Raw genomic sequence first — 14,871 nt, forward strand, 5'->3', positions numbered from 1 at the left:
AAGGCCATTTTGTCCAGAGAAGGGAGCATGTTACCAATATAATATCTTGGGCTTTTTTCTGAGCTGTCAGAACAAGGTATGTTTGGTTAATAGTTTATCTAAGCTGACTGATTTATATTGCTGGGATCAATGTAAAGCTTTTGTAGAAGTGGAGAGGGGCAACAAATGCACATTTATGAAAGCTTCTGGGCATTTTATAACATCATTTAGCAATGAGATCAAGTAAAATTGTTACATATTTACACATTTTTCCCTCCCGAATACATTTGATTAATCTGTAAGTAAAAAAGGAGCATGCATCTGTATGATGGTGCTCTATGTGCAGAACTGTTGCTAATTGCCACTTAAGGGCCGGTTTAAGACTGCTGCGTGGTGCGAGATCGCATGTGATTTGCACCACTGTGCGAATGTCTGTGCGAAGCAAATTCAGCCGTACAGATAGTATGGCTGAATTTGCATCGCATTCAAACCAAACTTGCACAGGACCCTTTTTTATTTATTTATTATTTTTTTGTGTGTGCTGCAGCAGAATCCGGTCGTATGGATGTTCACACCTATGCGATCTGATTCCTGTCATAATTTGCAGATCGCACTTCGATATGCAAACTGATTTGGGGTTGTCATTAACTTTTAATTGACACTTCCAGCAGTTCATATAGGGCAGTGTTAACTGCTGCCAGGAGACATGTGATGTGGGAACCCACAGTGGATTTGCAGGGTTCCCGCATCGTTGCAGTGTGAACCAAGCCTAGACAGATAAATGGCTTTTGGTACGTTTCTTTTTTTTGTTTTATACATTTTTATTCAAGGTTCATAAACTTGAAGTTTTGCCTGTTTTTTTTTGTTTACTTTTCAGATAAACATTTAACACACCCTTAAAGCCGAGCTCCAGCCAAAAGGGGAAGCTCTGCTTGTCTGCCTCCTCCCTCTCTGCTGCCACATTTGGTACCTTTTGGTGGGAGTGTGGGCAGGTACCTGGTTTTGACAGGCACCTGTTCCCGTTTGTTTTGTTTTTTTTGTTTTTTTTTCTTCAAGCCAGGGTGCATGGACCTATAAAGAAAGCCATATGTGCATGTCTGCTTATTGCATATGTAGGCCCTGCCTCCTCCGCCGTGCATCACTAGGTTATGGATCTGTGGACTAACCTAAAGTTTGTCTCAATTATAAAAATACAACTTTCAGTACATATCTTTAACACATGTACATATTGCTTCATGTTTTGACCCATTTTATAAAAATGATTTCAAATACGAAAAAGGCTTCTTCAGATATGCATTTTTGAATCGCCTCTCCTTTAAAAAGTGATCTGCAGTGGATTGCATTTGACAGGCAGTGAGGGCACGATATGTTGCTCATCTGCACCTCTTTTAACCCTGAAAATGCCAACTCACTGTATGCATTGCACAGAGCGAAGTTCACTTGAATTTGCATCCGAATTCAACAGGCAGTTTAATTTTTGCTTACATGTGTAGCAAAGCAGCTGCATCTCCTTGTTCAGGGACAGGAAAACTGCGGATAAACTGCCTGCTTCCCCCACTGCCTGTGTGAGCGAGCCCTCAATCTGCCAGAAATCCTGCGTAAACTTTCTGTCCAAGCTGACAACCCTGCGTTTGCTATCTGGCAGATCATCAGGGATTTGTTTTGTACTTATACAGGCAAATATATTGGAGGAGGATAGTATTATTTATTACAGGTATTTATATAGCACTGTCAATTTTTTTTTTTTTTTTTGCATAAACAGTTTGAGTTTTCATAGGGATACAAAAAAAAAAAAAAGCATCTAATAACAGTGGAGCTCAGACTGAAAAGCCCAGAAGGTGAGCAAGACAAAGGAAAAAATAATCAAATTAACCATTTCTAAACATAATAATACATTCCTTTGGTGGGGGAGGTCATATACATCCCTCGTGGGCCTTGGCCAGTCAGTCTGAGTGGGCAGGGGGAAAAGGGGGAGAGTGGGAACGATTAAAATAAATAAAGGGAGGCGGGGTGGAGGGATAGTTTGGGTGGGTTGAGAAGGATAGGAGCAGGTAAGGGAGAGTGGATGAGGACATCACCAACAGCCCTCTCCATTGTCTAGAAGTCACATCAGTAGGAAATGTCACACCATCAGTGTAATGCAGGGGCGACTTTCCGAGTCAATGATTAAATAGTCCTCTGGTAAGTCACGTTGCGCTACGTGTAAGCACCTTGAATAGTCGAGAGCTTTTAAAGGCTGTCCATGGTTTGGTGCAGAATTTGGAGATCCTGTCTAAAGTGATGTAGATCAGCTCCTCTATCTCTGCGAGCGCTGTAAATTTTCCCAGCACTTTAAGCTATATATATTGTACACTCACATAAGTCCCTGCCCTCCAAGGATCTTACAATCTAAGGTCCCTAATGCAATTTCATACATACACATACTGGGGTCAATTAACATACCAGCATGTTTTTGGAGTGTGAGAGGAACTCAGAGGAAACACAGAGCGAACATGAAAAATCCAGACAGGTAGTGTTGTGGTTGGGATTCGACTACTTAGCTGACATTTTATGTCAGTAGCACTCGCAAAGTAAAGAAGCAGAGTGATTACAGCGCTTTCCTCTATTGCAGAAATACAGAAAAATCAAGTCTGTAAAATGTGAAAGTCAAATGTAAAATAATTTCAAGGTAAATAATGCAATACTAACTCCAGATATGTGCTCACTGAAAAGACCCTGTACATTCTCTTCAAGCACTAGCTTTCCTGACCTCGCATTGTGTTTTACAGTACTCTGTAAGACCTGAGATTTTGGCTCCCTTGTACTTCTGGTGCCAGGCATTACTTGGTACGACCCTGGAGCGTGTCACATAACGAATAGCAGATGCTGGCATTGTATAACAAGCTGTCATTTAAAGGGTTTTGGTTTGTCTCCTTTTGCTGTAATGTTTTTTTTTTTTAAGCAGTCTGCTGTTCTGAGTGCATAAAGAAAAGACGCATGCAACGTGGAGGCAGTTTAGTGTCAGATGTACGACGTACAGATTAGGTTTCACATATTTTGGGAACAATATAAATGATGTTTATAAAGGTTAAAATAGGTATTTTTTTAGCTGAGCCAGTAACTCTCCCACAGTCCCAACCAAGGTAAAACAAAATACAGTTGTAGATGGACTTAACCTTTTTATGTGAAGTTTGCTGACAATTTGCACCACAAATCTTTGCTTATGTTTGATTTGCAGGTGCTATAGTGTGAAACTTCTATGAAACCAGCCATTTGATGGCTTGATAGTAGTAACTGTAACCCGCATCGTTCACGGCATGCCTTAAATATGCTTTGAGAGACACTTTAAAAGTGCCACTAGATGCAGCAATTTAAGTGGAACTAAACCTTTCTATCTTTTACAGCAAAGGAAGCTGCCATCTTAGTCCGTGTTTGATTTGCAGAGACCATGGTGCTGCACGTGTAATCCGTTAGGCCACCAGCCATTTGATGGCTTTACAATTTCATTATAGCAAGAACACAAGTAACTGTGACAGTTATAATTCATGGCATGCCTTGAATATAACAGTTGTAAGAAAGTTAAATTGATTGGGTTCAGTTCAGCTTTATGTTAAATAGTTATACTCTAAGGTGGAACTAAACCCTCCTACTGGTTTCAGCCAAGAAGACAGCCGGCTCAGCCTCTGTTTGATCTCCAGCTGCAGTGGTGCTGCACATGTGATCAGTTATGAAATCAGCCATTTGATGGTTTGACAGTTTGAGGACACAACCAATATGTTACGTTCCTGACCAGGGTCATCTTAATAGCATCATGGGCCCCTGGGCAAAGTATTGCACTGGGGCTCCTACCAGCCTGCCCCAATTTACGCACCTACTCTCAAGAATTAAAGTATAAATAGTTGATAGATTTTAATGAAAGTACTATATGTTTATTTCAATTTTAAACAATAAAGCATGCAAAGGCTAATCAACACGAAGAGTACGGTACTGTTAGGTAGACAGAAAGGCACAGTACAGGGATGCTGGCAGGGGACCCAAAAAGAAGAGCATTGGGACTGCTCAGTGCAAAACAATTGTTTTCTATTTTAAAAACAAAACACAAACCTTTTAGAATCCCGTTCATTTTGAAATTGCCCAGGCTCTTGAATGTAACCAAGCATGACCGTATGATTCACACCTTACACTTGCCACTTCACGTTATAACACAGATTCATAGAGTTGCGCTTTAATATTGAGGCTGGCTTCACACTATTACTCTATGCAGATCACATGCAATATCTGTGTGATGCAAATCGGCCATACAGGTTGTATGGCTAAATTTGCATTGGATTTGGACAAAAATGGTGCAGGACCCTTTTTTTGGTAGGCACTGGAATTGGATTGCATGAGTGTTCACACCCATGCAATCCAATTCTTGTACCAATTGACAGTTTGCACTTCGATCTGCAAATTGTTCTGGGGGTGTCATTAACTTTGTTTTGACGCCCACAGCAGTTACCATAGTGCAGTGAGAACTGCCTGCCAGAGCCATGCGATGCAGGAACCGGCACTGTAATGGTGCTGGTTCCTGCATCGCATGTGTGTGAACCTAGCCTGAGACATTGATCAGATAAATACTGTGTGTGTTTATCTAATGAATGTGCTTTCATTTTCAGCCTATAAATAAGTGTCAATAGTTAATGAAAATTTTAGTTTCGTCTATAAATATTTACATGCATAGAAGCAGCCATATGTGCTCATTACATTTTCTGACTCTACTTCCTTCTTAGTAAATTACAAGTATGCTACAATGTATTTGTTCTGCGCAGGTCTATAGGTTGGGAAAGCCATGATTGAAAAACTATAGGATAAGGCAAAATTAGCTGATCTAAATGATTTGTTTACTCTGTATTTTATGTGAAAGTGATCAAATTTAAATATGTGCTATATACAGTATCTCACAAAAGTGAGTACACCCTCACATTTTTGTAAATGTATTTCTATATCTTTTCATGTGACAACACAGAAGAAATGGCACTTTGCTACAATGTAAAGTAGTGAGTGTACAGCTTGTATAACAGTGTAAATTTGCTGTCCCCTCAAAATAACTCAACACACAGCCATTAATGTCTAAACCGTTGACAACAAAAGTGAGTACACCCCTAAGTGAAAATGTCCAGATTGGGGACAAAGTGTCAATATTTTGTGTGGCCACCATTATTTTCCAGCACTGCCTTAACCCTCTTGGGCATGCAGTTCACCAGAGCTTCACAGGTTGCCACTGGAGTCCTCTTCCACTCCTCCATGACGACATCAAAGAGCTGGTGGATGTTAGAGACCTTGCGCTCCTCCACCTTCCATTTTTTGAGGATGCCCCACAGATGCTCAATAGGATATAGGTCTGGAGACATGCTTGGCCAGTCCATCACCTTTTGCCCTTGTGGTTGTCTTGGAGGTGTGTCTGGGGTCGTTCTCATGTTGAATACTGTCCTGCGGCCCAGTCTTCAAAGGGAGGGGGATCATGTTCTGCTTTAGTATGTCACAGTACATGTTGGCATTCATGGTTCCCTCAATTAACTGTAGCTCCCCAGTGCCGGCAGCACTCATGCAGCCCCAGACCATGACACTCCCACCACCATGCTTGACTGTAGGCAAAACACACTTGTGTTTGTACTCCTCACCTGCTTGCTGCCACACACGCTTGACACCATCTGAACCAAATAAGTTTGCGTTGGTCTCATCAGACCACAGGACATGGTTCCAGTAATCCATGTCCTTAGTCTGCTTGTCTTCAGCAAACTGTTTGTGAGCTTTCTTGTGCATCATCTTTAGAAGAGACTTCCTTCTGGAATGGCCATGCAGACCAATTTGATGTGGAGTATGATCTGAGCACTGACAGGCTGACCTCCCACCCCTTTAACCTCTGCAACAATGCTGGCAGCAATTATACGTCTATTTCCCAAAGACAATCTCTGGATATGACGCTGAGCATGCACACTCAGCTTCTTTGGTCGACCATAGCAAGACCTATTCTGAGTGGAACCTGTCCTGTATGGTCTTGCCACCCTGCTGCAGCTCAGTTTTAGGCTCTTGCCAATCTTATAGCCTAGGCTATCTTTATGTAGAGCAATTCTTTTTTTTCAGATCCGCAGAGCATTCTTTGCCATGAGGTGCCACATTTAACTTCCAGTGACCAGTATGAGAGAGTGAGAACGATAACACCAAATTTAACACACCTGCTCCCCATTCACACCTGAGACCTTGTAACACTGAGTCACATGACACCGGGAGGAAAAATTGCTAATTGTGCCCAATTTGGACATTTTCACTTAGGGGTGTACTCACTTTTGTTGCCAGTGGTTTAGACATTAATGGTTGTGTGTTGAGTTATTTCAAGGGGACAGCAAATTTACACTGTTATACAAGCTGTACACCCACTACTTTACATTGTAGCAAAGTGTAATTTCTTCAGTGTTGTCACATAAAAAAATATAATAAAATATTTACAAAAATGTGAGGGGTGTACTCGCTTTTGTGAGATACTGTATTTTAAAACAATATCTGTCTATGTTCGATCCCTATATCTCATTGTTGATTGAATGCAATCGATTTCTCTGCATTATTATTTGGTAGCCAAGAACCATTTGAGCTAGTCTGGGTGTTAAAGGGTTAACCTGTACTGCAATAAAATACAGTAAAAAAAAATTTTAATCACGTTATTGCAATATGAAGATGTGAATGGGCCTTTAGTCCTAGTAAGAAAAAGGGACTTTAGACCAGGGTTTCTCAACCTTTTGTCAGCCAAGGCACCCTTTAAAATTATTCACAATTTCGAGGCACCCCATTCTAAAATTAAAAAAAAGAAGCAAATAGTTTTACATAATGTAGCAACATCCACACATTGAACACTCAACGTTGGAGGTGATTTATTCTTCCAAAGCGTACACCTTTACACACTGGTACTGACTAGTATTCCAATGTTTCTCTTCTCCCTCAGTTTCTGGGGTCAATGTGACCCCAGTGCTAACAGAGAGGGGCAAACAAGGATGCTGTGCAGGCACCCTTTTTCCCCCTTATCAACTGATGATGTCATAGTAATTGTGCAAAATGAAAATCTGTGGCTTTGTGTTACTAAAACACAGGCTTGATCCCCCCACTGGCTTGTATACAGTATGTGGGCAATTTTTAGCCATTTTGCCAAGGCATACCTGAGGAAACCTGAAGGGCCCCCCAGTGTGCCTCGGCACCCTGGTTGAAAAAGGCTGCTTTAGACGTTAACGTAATTTGTGATTTGGCAAAATAAGACCTCTTCTGTTGATTTGTGTAACTTTTTCTTGATTGGTCTGGTTAGATTCAGATTTCGAAATGCATAGATGATCATTAACAAATCAGCTTATGAAATACATTAATCAAAATGTGGAACAGCAGCTTAGAAATTGAAGATGTGTGATGTATATACAGTATTCACAAAAGAGGCTACAGTCATGTAAAATGTGTATTTTGTGAAAATACACTGTAGTTCTTTGTGTAAGGTAATACGTGTTCCTGCAGTGAAAGGGTCATGCTTGTCTTGGGTTACTTGTGATAATGTTTCAATTGACCACAGTTTTTTTTTTTTTGCTTCCCAGTGCTATTACCTTGTCCTAGCACACCTATTCAAAAGCGAATGACAAAAATTGCATTCAGGAGCTTTGACAAAAGCATTTTTCTTCCCCGGTTTTCAAATAAAGACACAGGTTATCTGGCATTGGCTCCATCTGATGGATTCACCGGAGCAACAAACACTTTTGTCTAGGAGAAAAAAAGCTTTGGGAGCTCTGTATCCGGGGACCACAGAAGGGGAAATAAGACTTTCTCTTATGTGCTTTGTGCTCTCATTTTTCTCCCACTAATAGTGTTAATAAAAAATAAGTATTTTTCATGTGCTATTTTTGCGCAGAACAATTACAATTCGGGATACGTGGACATTATTCTTACAAGCAATTACACCCAGAGATAGAATGATCAGTCAAAGGTTGTTTTAGGGGAAAAAAAAAAAAGCTTTAAACGACTTAACACAAAAATCTCTGCATATATGGAGTGCCTGTAAACAGCTGAGCTCCATCAAACCAGAACCTAGCTCCCCGAAAGGAATTAGTAATGTAACCCCTGTGCTAACTGCTAACGACTGCTTGTTGAAGGGGGATGCTAAGGCCATTTGATAACTATGGTATGCTACATGTGCTTTGTGTAAATTAGGAGTCGGTGTGATTAATGTACACCACTCTTCCAAAAATAAATGTAGCTTTAATAAGTGTCCTAACAGACTTGGGGGGGCACACCCAAAAATGCATTTACATTCAGGATGGTGCTGCTATAAGACCAACAAAATGTACAAAATAGATTACACTGTAGATTATACTGTATATTTTATAAGTCAAATCTTTATTATTTTTAGACATGTGGTGTTCTGTGCCACACCCTTCTAGCCTGTGTCTTAGAATAAGAGGGAGGTGACTCCTCTGTCAATCTACATGTAATATACCACCCCCATTATGTTTAGCTGGTTAGTGGGCATGGAGGAGTCGGGAGGGAGGGGGCTGCCATTTACCACTGTCTACACCCAGATATGTGACTCACATGGGCTGCTCAGATATGATAGGAAGGAAATACTCAGCATAGAAACGCTCTGAAAACTGAGCATGTGTAGAGTTGCCACCACAGCTGCAAAATCCCTAGCTGAATTGGGGACATAACCAGAAGATGGAGCTAGAGCAGCAGGATCAACCAGGTTTTTTATTGCAGAGTACAGAACATGATCTCATAGTGACTAAATGAGTAGGAACAGCATGTAATCATTTATTGATCTTTTTTTTTTTTTGATTTGGGTTTAGTGTCACTTTAAAATGGTGTTCCACAGAAATAAAAAATTCATGAAAATTCCTAAAAATTAAGAAAAAGAAATTTTGGATTTTTTTTTTTTAAACTCCTCTAAATGGCTGTTGTAGGGGGTCCCTCGTAGTCTGCCTCCTTCAGTGCCTGGGCTGGTGACATCACTTCCCCTTGGTGCAGAAAGGGCTCCAATCTGCCCCCTCCCTCATGTTAGTCATCTGGGACACGTGACAGGTCCCAGATGACTGCGCGGCCAATCAAGGCGCGCAGCGCCTCTCGCGCATGGGCAGTGGGTGCCCGGCTCGGAAGGCACAGCTGGGTGCCCACAGTTAGAATGCCGGAGCCGCCGAGCTGAGGGGGGAATGAGTGGGGCTTCGTTTCCCACATCGCTGGACCCTGGGATAGGTAAGTGTCTGATTTATTAAAAGTCAGCAGCTGCAGTATTTGTAGCTGCTGACTTTTAATTTTAATTATTTTTATTTTTTTCAGGGGAACTCCTCTTTAACCACTTCCCGACCAGCGCACGACTATGTACGTTGACAGAATGGCACGGGCAGGCATATTGACGTACAGGTACGTCCAATATTTAATGCCGCCCTGCCATCGGGAGCGCGCCGCCGGCGGCACGCTCCCGCGCTGGTTGGGACCCCCGTGAGTCTGGTCGCGGGACCCGCGGACTCGATCGCCGCGGGCATCCCCGCGATCGTCTCACGGAGCGGCCGAATGGAGGAAATGCCGAGTAAACAGCATTTCTCCATTCTGCCTAGCAACTAGTGACGCTGATCTCTGCTCCATGTGATTGGAGCAGAGATCAGTGTTCACTAAATGAAAGCCCAACCCCCCCACAGTTAGTAACTCACCCCTAGGAACACTTAACCCCTACACTGCCACCCACTGGTTAACCCCTTCACTGCCAGTGTCATTTACACAGGAATCACTGCATTTATATAGCAGTGATTACTGTATAAATGACAATGGTCCCAAAAATGTGTCAAAAATGTCCGATGGGTCCCCCACAATGTCGCAGTCACAATAAAAATCGCTGATCGCCGCCATTACTAGTAAAAAAAAAAATAATAAAAAATTATTAATAAAAATGCTATAAAACTATCCCTATTTTGTAAACGCTATAACTTTTGCGCAAACCAATCAATAATCGCTTATTGCGATTTATTTTTTTACCAAAAATATGTAGAAGAATACGTATCGGCCTAAACTGAGGGAAAAAAATGTTTTTTTTATATATTTTTGGGGGATATTTATTATAACAAAAAGTAAAAAATAATGCGTTTTTTTTTCAAAATTGTCGCTCTATTTTTGTTTATAGCGCAAAAAATAAAAACCGCAGGGGTGATCAAATACCACCAAAAGAAAGCTCTATTTGTGGGGAAAAAAAGGACGTCAATTTTGTTTGGGAGCCACGTCGCACGACCGCGCAATTGTCAGTTAAAGCGACGCAGTGCCGAATCGCAAAAAGTGGTCTGGTCTTTGACCAGCAAATTGGTCCGGTCTGAAAGTGGTTAAAGTTTTTTTATTAAAAAAAAAAAAAAAAAAAAAAAAGTCCTTTTTTTTAAAATTCTAGGCAGATAAATACTTTAAAAAGTAAAAACGAAACTTGTATTAATTTTCTAACTATTGTAATCTAACTACAAAGGAGAAAGTAGGTAAAAGTTGTGTTATCTGCAGAATTGAGCAATGTTGGAGAGGCGTGTAACTCAAAAGATTGCCTGAAAAAGAAATCATTTGATAACTCTGCATTTAGCTGGCTGGAAAGAGTTTAGAAAGAGTTCCTATCCTTTGTTTTCTCAGTTTAATTTCTTCTGAAAGTGCTGTAGTGTGTGCAGTGTAAATTTTAATGAAGGGCATTCTGTTCCAGGGGGGGTTAGCATCTTGCGTTGTCAGATGCTGGCACTGTTATCAGATCCTTGCTCTCCGTGTAGCTATAAAATCTCAGAGAAGTTGCTTTTGTCCTTTCTTTGCAATGCTTAAACAGTTTTTTTTCGCAAACTCTGCATCCTTTTGTATAGTATCTGTATGTCCTCAAAAAAGATAACATTTCCCTAGTGTAAAGGCAGTATTGCTTTTGACATTGGCACGGTTTCTAGACACTGTTTCAAAGATTTCTTTAACTTTCTTTAAAGGTTCTTACATGATTGTGGATTCATCCAAACATGATCCTGGAGAAAAGGCCCGCTTACAGCTCCCTAACATGAAGGAGAATGACACTCATTGCATCGACTTCAACTATCTTCTCTTCACTCAAAAAAGAGATAGTCCCGGGACCTTAAACATTTTTGTTCGGGTGAATAAAGGACCCCTTGCCAACCCTATCTGGAATGTCACGGGAGCCACTGGCAAAGACTGGCTGAGGGCTGAGCTGGCAGTTAGCACCTTTTGGCCGAATGAGTATCAGGTAAAGCCATACTAATCTGATCATCATAACACCATTGAGTATAAAACCCATTTCTTCTAATACCGTGATTATCTTTCCATTTCCAGATTAAGATGAGCTTTTGATGATTTTACAAAACAGATTTGTGCTCCTTTTTTTTTTTTTTTTTTTTTTTTTTTTTTATATCTGGGAGAATGTGCAGTGTTGATGCGCATTAAAAATGTTGTCAGGGTAGAAACTACATTGGATGATGTGTTTCTGTGCATGGACATTGTAATAATTAGGGCTTATATGACACAACACTGCAGGGAGTTGTAAAGGCAGTATTAAGGTACAATGAGGGAAGAAAGCATTTGATCCCCTGCTGATTTTGTAAGTTTGCCCACTGACAAAGAAAATATCAGTCTATAATTTTAAAAGTGGGTTTATTTTAACAGTGAGAGAATAACAACAAAAATATCCAGAAAAACACATTTCAATAGAATTATACATTGATTTTCATTTCATCAGCACAATTTCTGGCTCCCAGGTGTCTTCTATACAGGTAACAAGCTGAGATTAGGAGCACTCCATTCTATTGTAAAAGAGCCCTAAGAGTTGTGTGCCTCATGGTATGATTTATCATATTTAAGGTCAACCGCTGCTTAACTGTATATGGCGAACAGGAGGGCTTAATCTCAGTGTAGTATAAAAGTACAATTATAAATGGTACAAATCTATTGTAAGACAATTGGTATTTATACAAGTGGCAGATATTATAAAAGCAAAAAAATTGGACATAAGATGGCCCAAAGGTCGGACTTTAGAGGCACAATGGACAGTAATAGATATAAAGTTATATTTTATTTATAACAATACATGGTACAAAAAGCAAAAAAAGTAAAAATTCAAAATATATTCACATTACATGACAAAAATGAACATGCATAGTATACATAGCAGTGAGCCCCTGTGCGTCAACGCGTTTTATGTTGTTGAGTTCGTCTAGTTAAGACTTCATGCAATAGCAACATATGTTAAAGGTATTCTCATATATAGTATTTCAAGTACTTAGGTATTCATAACAGAAAGCCAGCTAGAGCAATTCCTATAATGACATAAGTCATTAAGAAAACAGAAAACATCCCAAATGTTCAGACAAAAAAAAGTATTAATGATGAAATAAAGAAATACTCACTATCTCAGAGTGCCACGTGGCACCTATATCATCAATGTTGGCAAATGGAAGAAGGGGTGGTGGTGGTATCACTGAGAGCTGAAAGCCCTAGTAATATGAGCATATATTCAAAGCCAGTTCCATATACATAATTACTAAAACAAAAACAAAAAGCCCAAACTGCAAACAGCAGAGCAGAAGTCAAATTAAATCAGGTTCAACAGTCCCTCAGGGCCATCTAAAAAAAAAAAAAAAAAAGCAATATGGTGTAAGTATATTTTATACGGGCATGGCTTGTAAGGCTGCATAAACTGATAGAATTCATCTTGCTTGTACTTACCATGGCTATAAGTCCATTCAGCATACCCCCCAGAGACCTGCATGTACACCACACCAGTATAGAATACGAGGAGCTACTTATAGCCCTCTGAACGCATTCAAGACCCGGCCCCATTACAGTGCATGTGGCACGGGTCCTACGCCGAGCAACGGCGCCACCGAGTGACATCATCCAATGACACGGCAGCAGGCATGCCCCCCCCATCTGATGCCAGTGAATAGAACTGCAAAGCCAAAGCCGGCCACAGAAGGCATCAGGCGGATACAATATAACAAAGGGGACAATCCTACATCCTGTCACATCTGGTCCGCTCTGCATCCATGGCACCCTCTTCCATCTTCCTGGTTTCTGTCAGCTGCATTTAGTCTCCACCAGGCCAATAAGTTTCAGATGAAACTCCACCCTCAATGTGCATAACCCTACTCCATACCAGACATACGGTACATAAAAGCGTAATTTCGCTACACTTTTTTGAGTTGCAAATTTTTGTGTCTATACACGTTGCTGCACTTAGTCTGGCGCCCCCTGGTATTTGTTCTTGGCTCCACAGGTCATCCCACTGATCCTCCTTCAGGATCGTGGTACCCTGCTGTGCTGATGTTTCTCATTTGTTGAATGAGCCTATATTTTTATCTGCTACATGCAAGTTATCAATTGTCATTCACCACAATCAATTTGTGCTACACTCAGATTGCACCCTCCTGTTCTAATTTCTTGTTCACTTAGAGATTCTTTAGTCTTCTGAGGTCAGCAGAGAGTCATCCCTGATGCCAATCATTGTATACACACAGCACTCTGCACCATATACCTCTGTTTTCATTTAAAACCTATATGAACACATTGTACCTAGCTTGGAGAAACCTACAATATGTGTTCTAGACTGGCAGTTTGAGACCATCTTTCTATAATATCCTATGAATAAATCGTTAGCCAGTATGTGATGTTTTCTTTGTTGGCATGCTTCTTGATATTGCCATTTCATTGAAGCAAAAAGCAAGTAATAAGCAATTTGGAAAATAATTTGAAGAAGAAATTCCCAATAGTTTTCAGTGACCACATGATCTTGAGGCTGTAATTCATAGATACACCATACAAGTGGTCTGCATGTGACAACAAATTGTACACAATTTACAGCTTCCTGTATTTGCATTGTCTGTCTGAGATTTCCTACAGAGATACATCAGCACTGTGGAGCTTTGGAGACAGATTACCTAAGCAAGTCCTTTTCACTTTACCCCATTGAATTCGAACACTATCAAAAATAAGTTGTTTTCCCTTCTTAGTCTAACGATATGTTTGAAGTAAAAGTGAAAATGGCCATTTGCATCTGATACATAACACACTATGTAAGGAAATGGTGCGGTTGCACATAAAATACAGCCTTCAATATACTTAAAAGAAATTTATCAAACTAGGAATGATGAAAAGTTGTGTGGTTTTGGCACATTTCAGTTATATATTATATAATTTTTATATATATATATTTATTTTTTACTTGCTGCAGTTTAAATACATTAACACCAATGGCGTCGCCTATGGAGATTTTTAAAAACCTGAAGAATTTTGGCGCCATTCTATGAGTGTGCGCAATTTTAAAGCGTGACATCTATTTACTTGGCGCAACATATTTCACATTAAACAAAAAAAAATAATCAGGTTATCTTTAGTGTGTTTTTTTTTTTTTTTTTTTTTTATTCATAAAAGTTTAAAAGAAAAAAAAGTTAGAAAATTTCTGTGCAAATACAGTGTAATATAAAAAGTTACAGTGACCGTCTTTTTGTTCCCTAGGGTATCTGCTAAAACAATATATAATGTTTGGGGGTTCTGAGTAATTTTCTAGCAAAAAAATGATTTACATGTAGGAGAGTAGTGTCAGAATTGGCCTGGGTGGCAAGGGGTTAATTGCCATAAGTAATATACAAATAATTGTTATATATGATTTTTAAGGTAAGTTACTATATTTTCAAAAACTGTACTCAAGAAGGTGGCTTAAACGGACAAATGACTGAAGTTATAACTTCAATCAGTAATTTCACAGTAAATAGATAAATAATTATCTTATAATTATAACAAGTCTATGATTTAGCTTGATTATAACAGTACCTTTTCAACAGCAGCAGATTATCATTCTCCCTCTTAACTGTGTGAGAAAAACATGGGATTGTGGGTAAATCT

General features: G+C 39.9%; 1 protein-coding gene across 22 annotated transcripts in view; it reads left to right on the forward strand.

Moving 5' to 3' along the window:
* PTPRK (protein tyrosine phosphatase receptor type K) overlaps positions 1-14,871 on the forward strand; it is a 596,872-nt gene that overhangs the window by 134,588 nt on the left and 447,413 nt on the right. For all 22 annotated transcript variants that reach the window (XM_077486902.1, XM_077486901.1, XM_077486909.1 and 19 more), the window contains exon 3: positions 10,950-11,221. In XM_077486902.1, coding sequence (XP_077343028.1) covers positions 10,950-11,221 — 272 coding nt within the window. The remainder of the gene's footprint in view (positions 1-10,949; positions 11,222-14,871) is intronic.

The sequence above is a fragment of the Lithobates pipiens genome, unplaced genomic scaffold (assembly GCF_037356315.1).
Source record: "Lithobates pipiens isolate NorthernLeopardFrog02 unplaced genomic scaffold, aLitPip1_a1.2 Scaffold_18, whole genome shotgun sequence".
In the NCBI taxonomy this organism is placed as follows: Eukaryota; Metazoa; Chordata; class Amphibia; order Anura; family Ranidae; genus Lithobates; species Lithobates pipiens.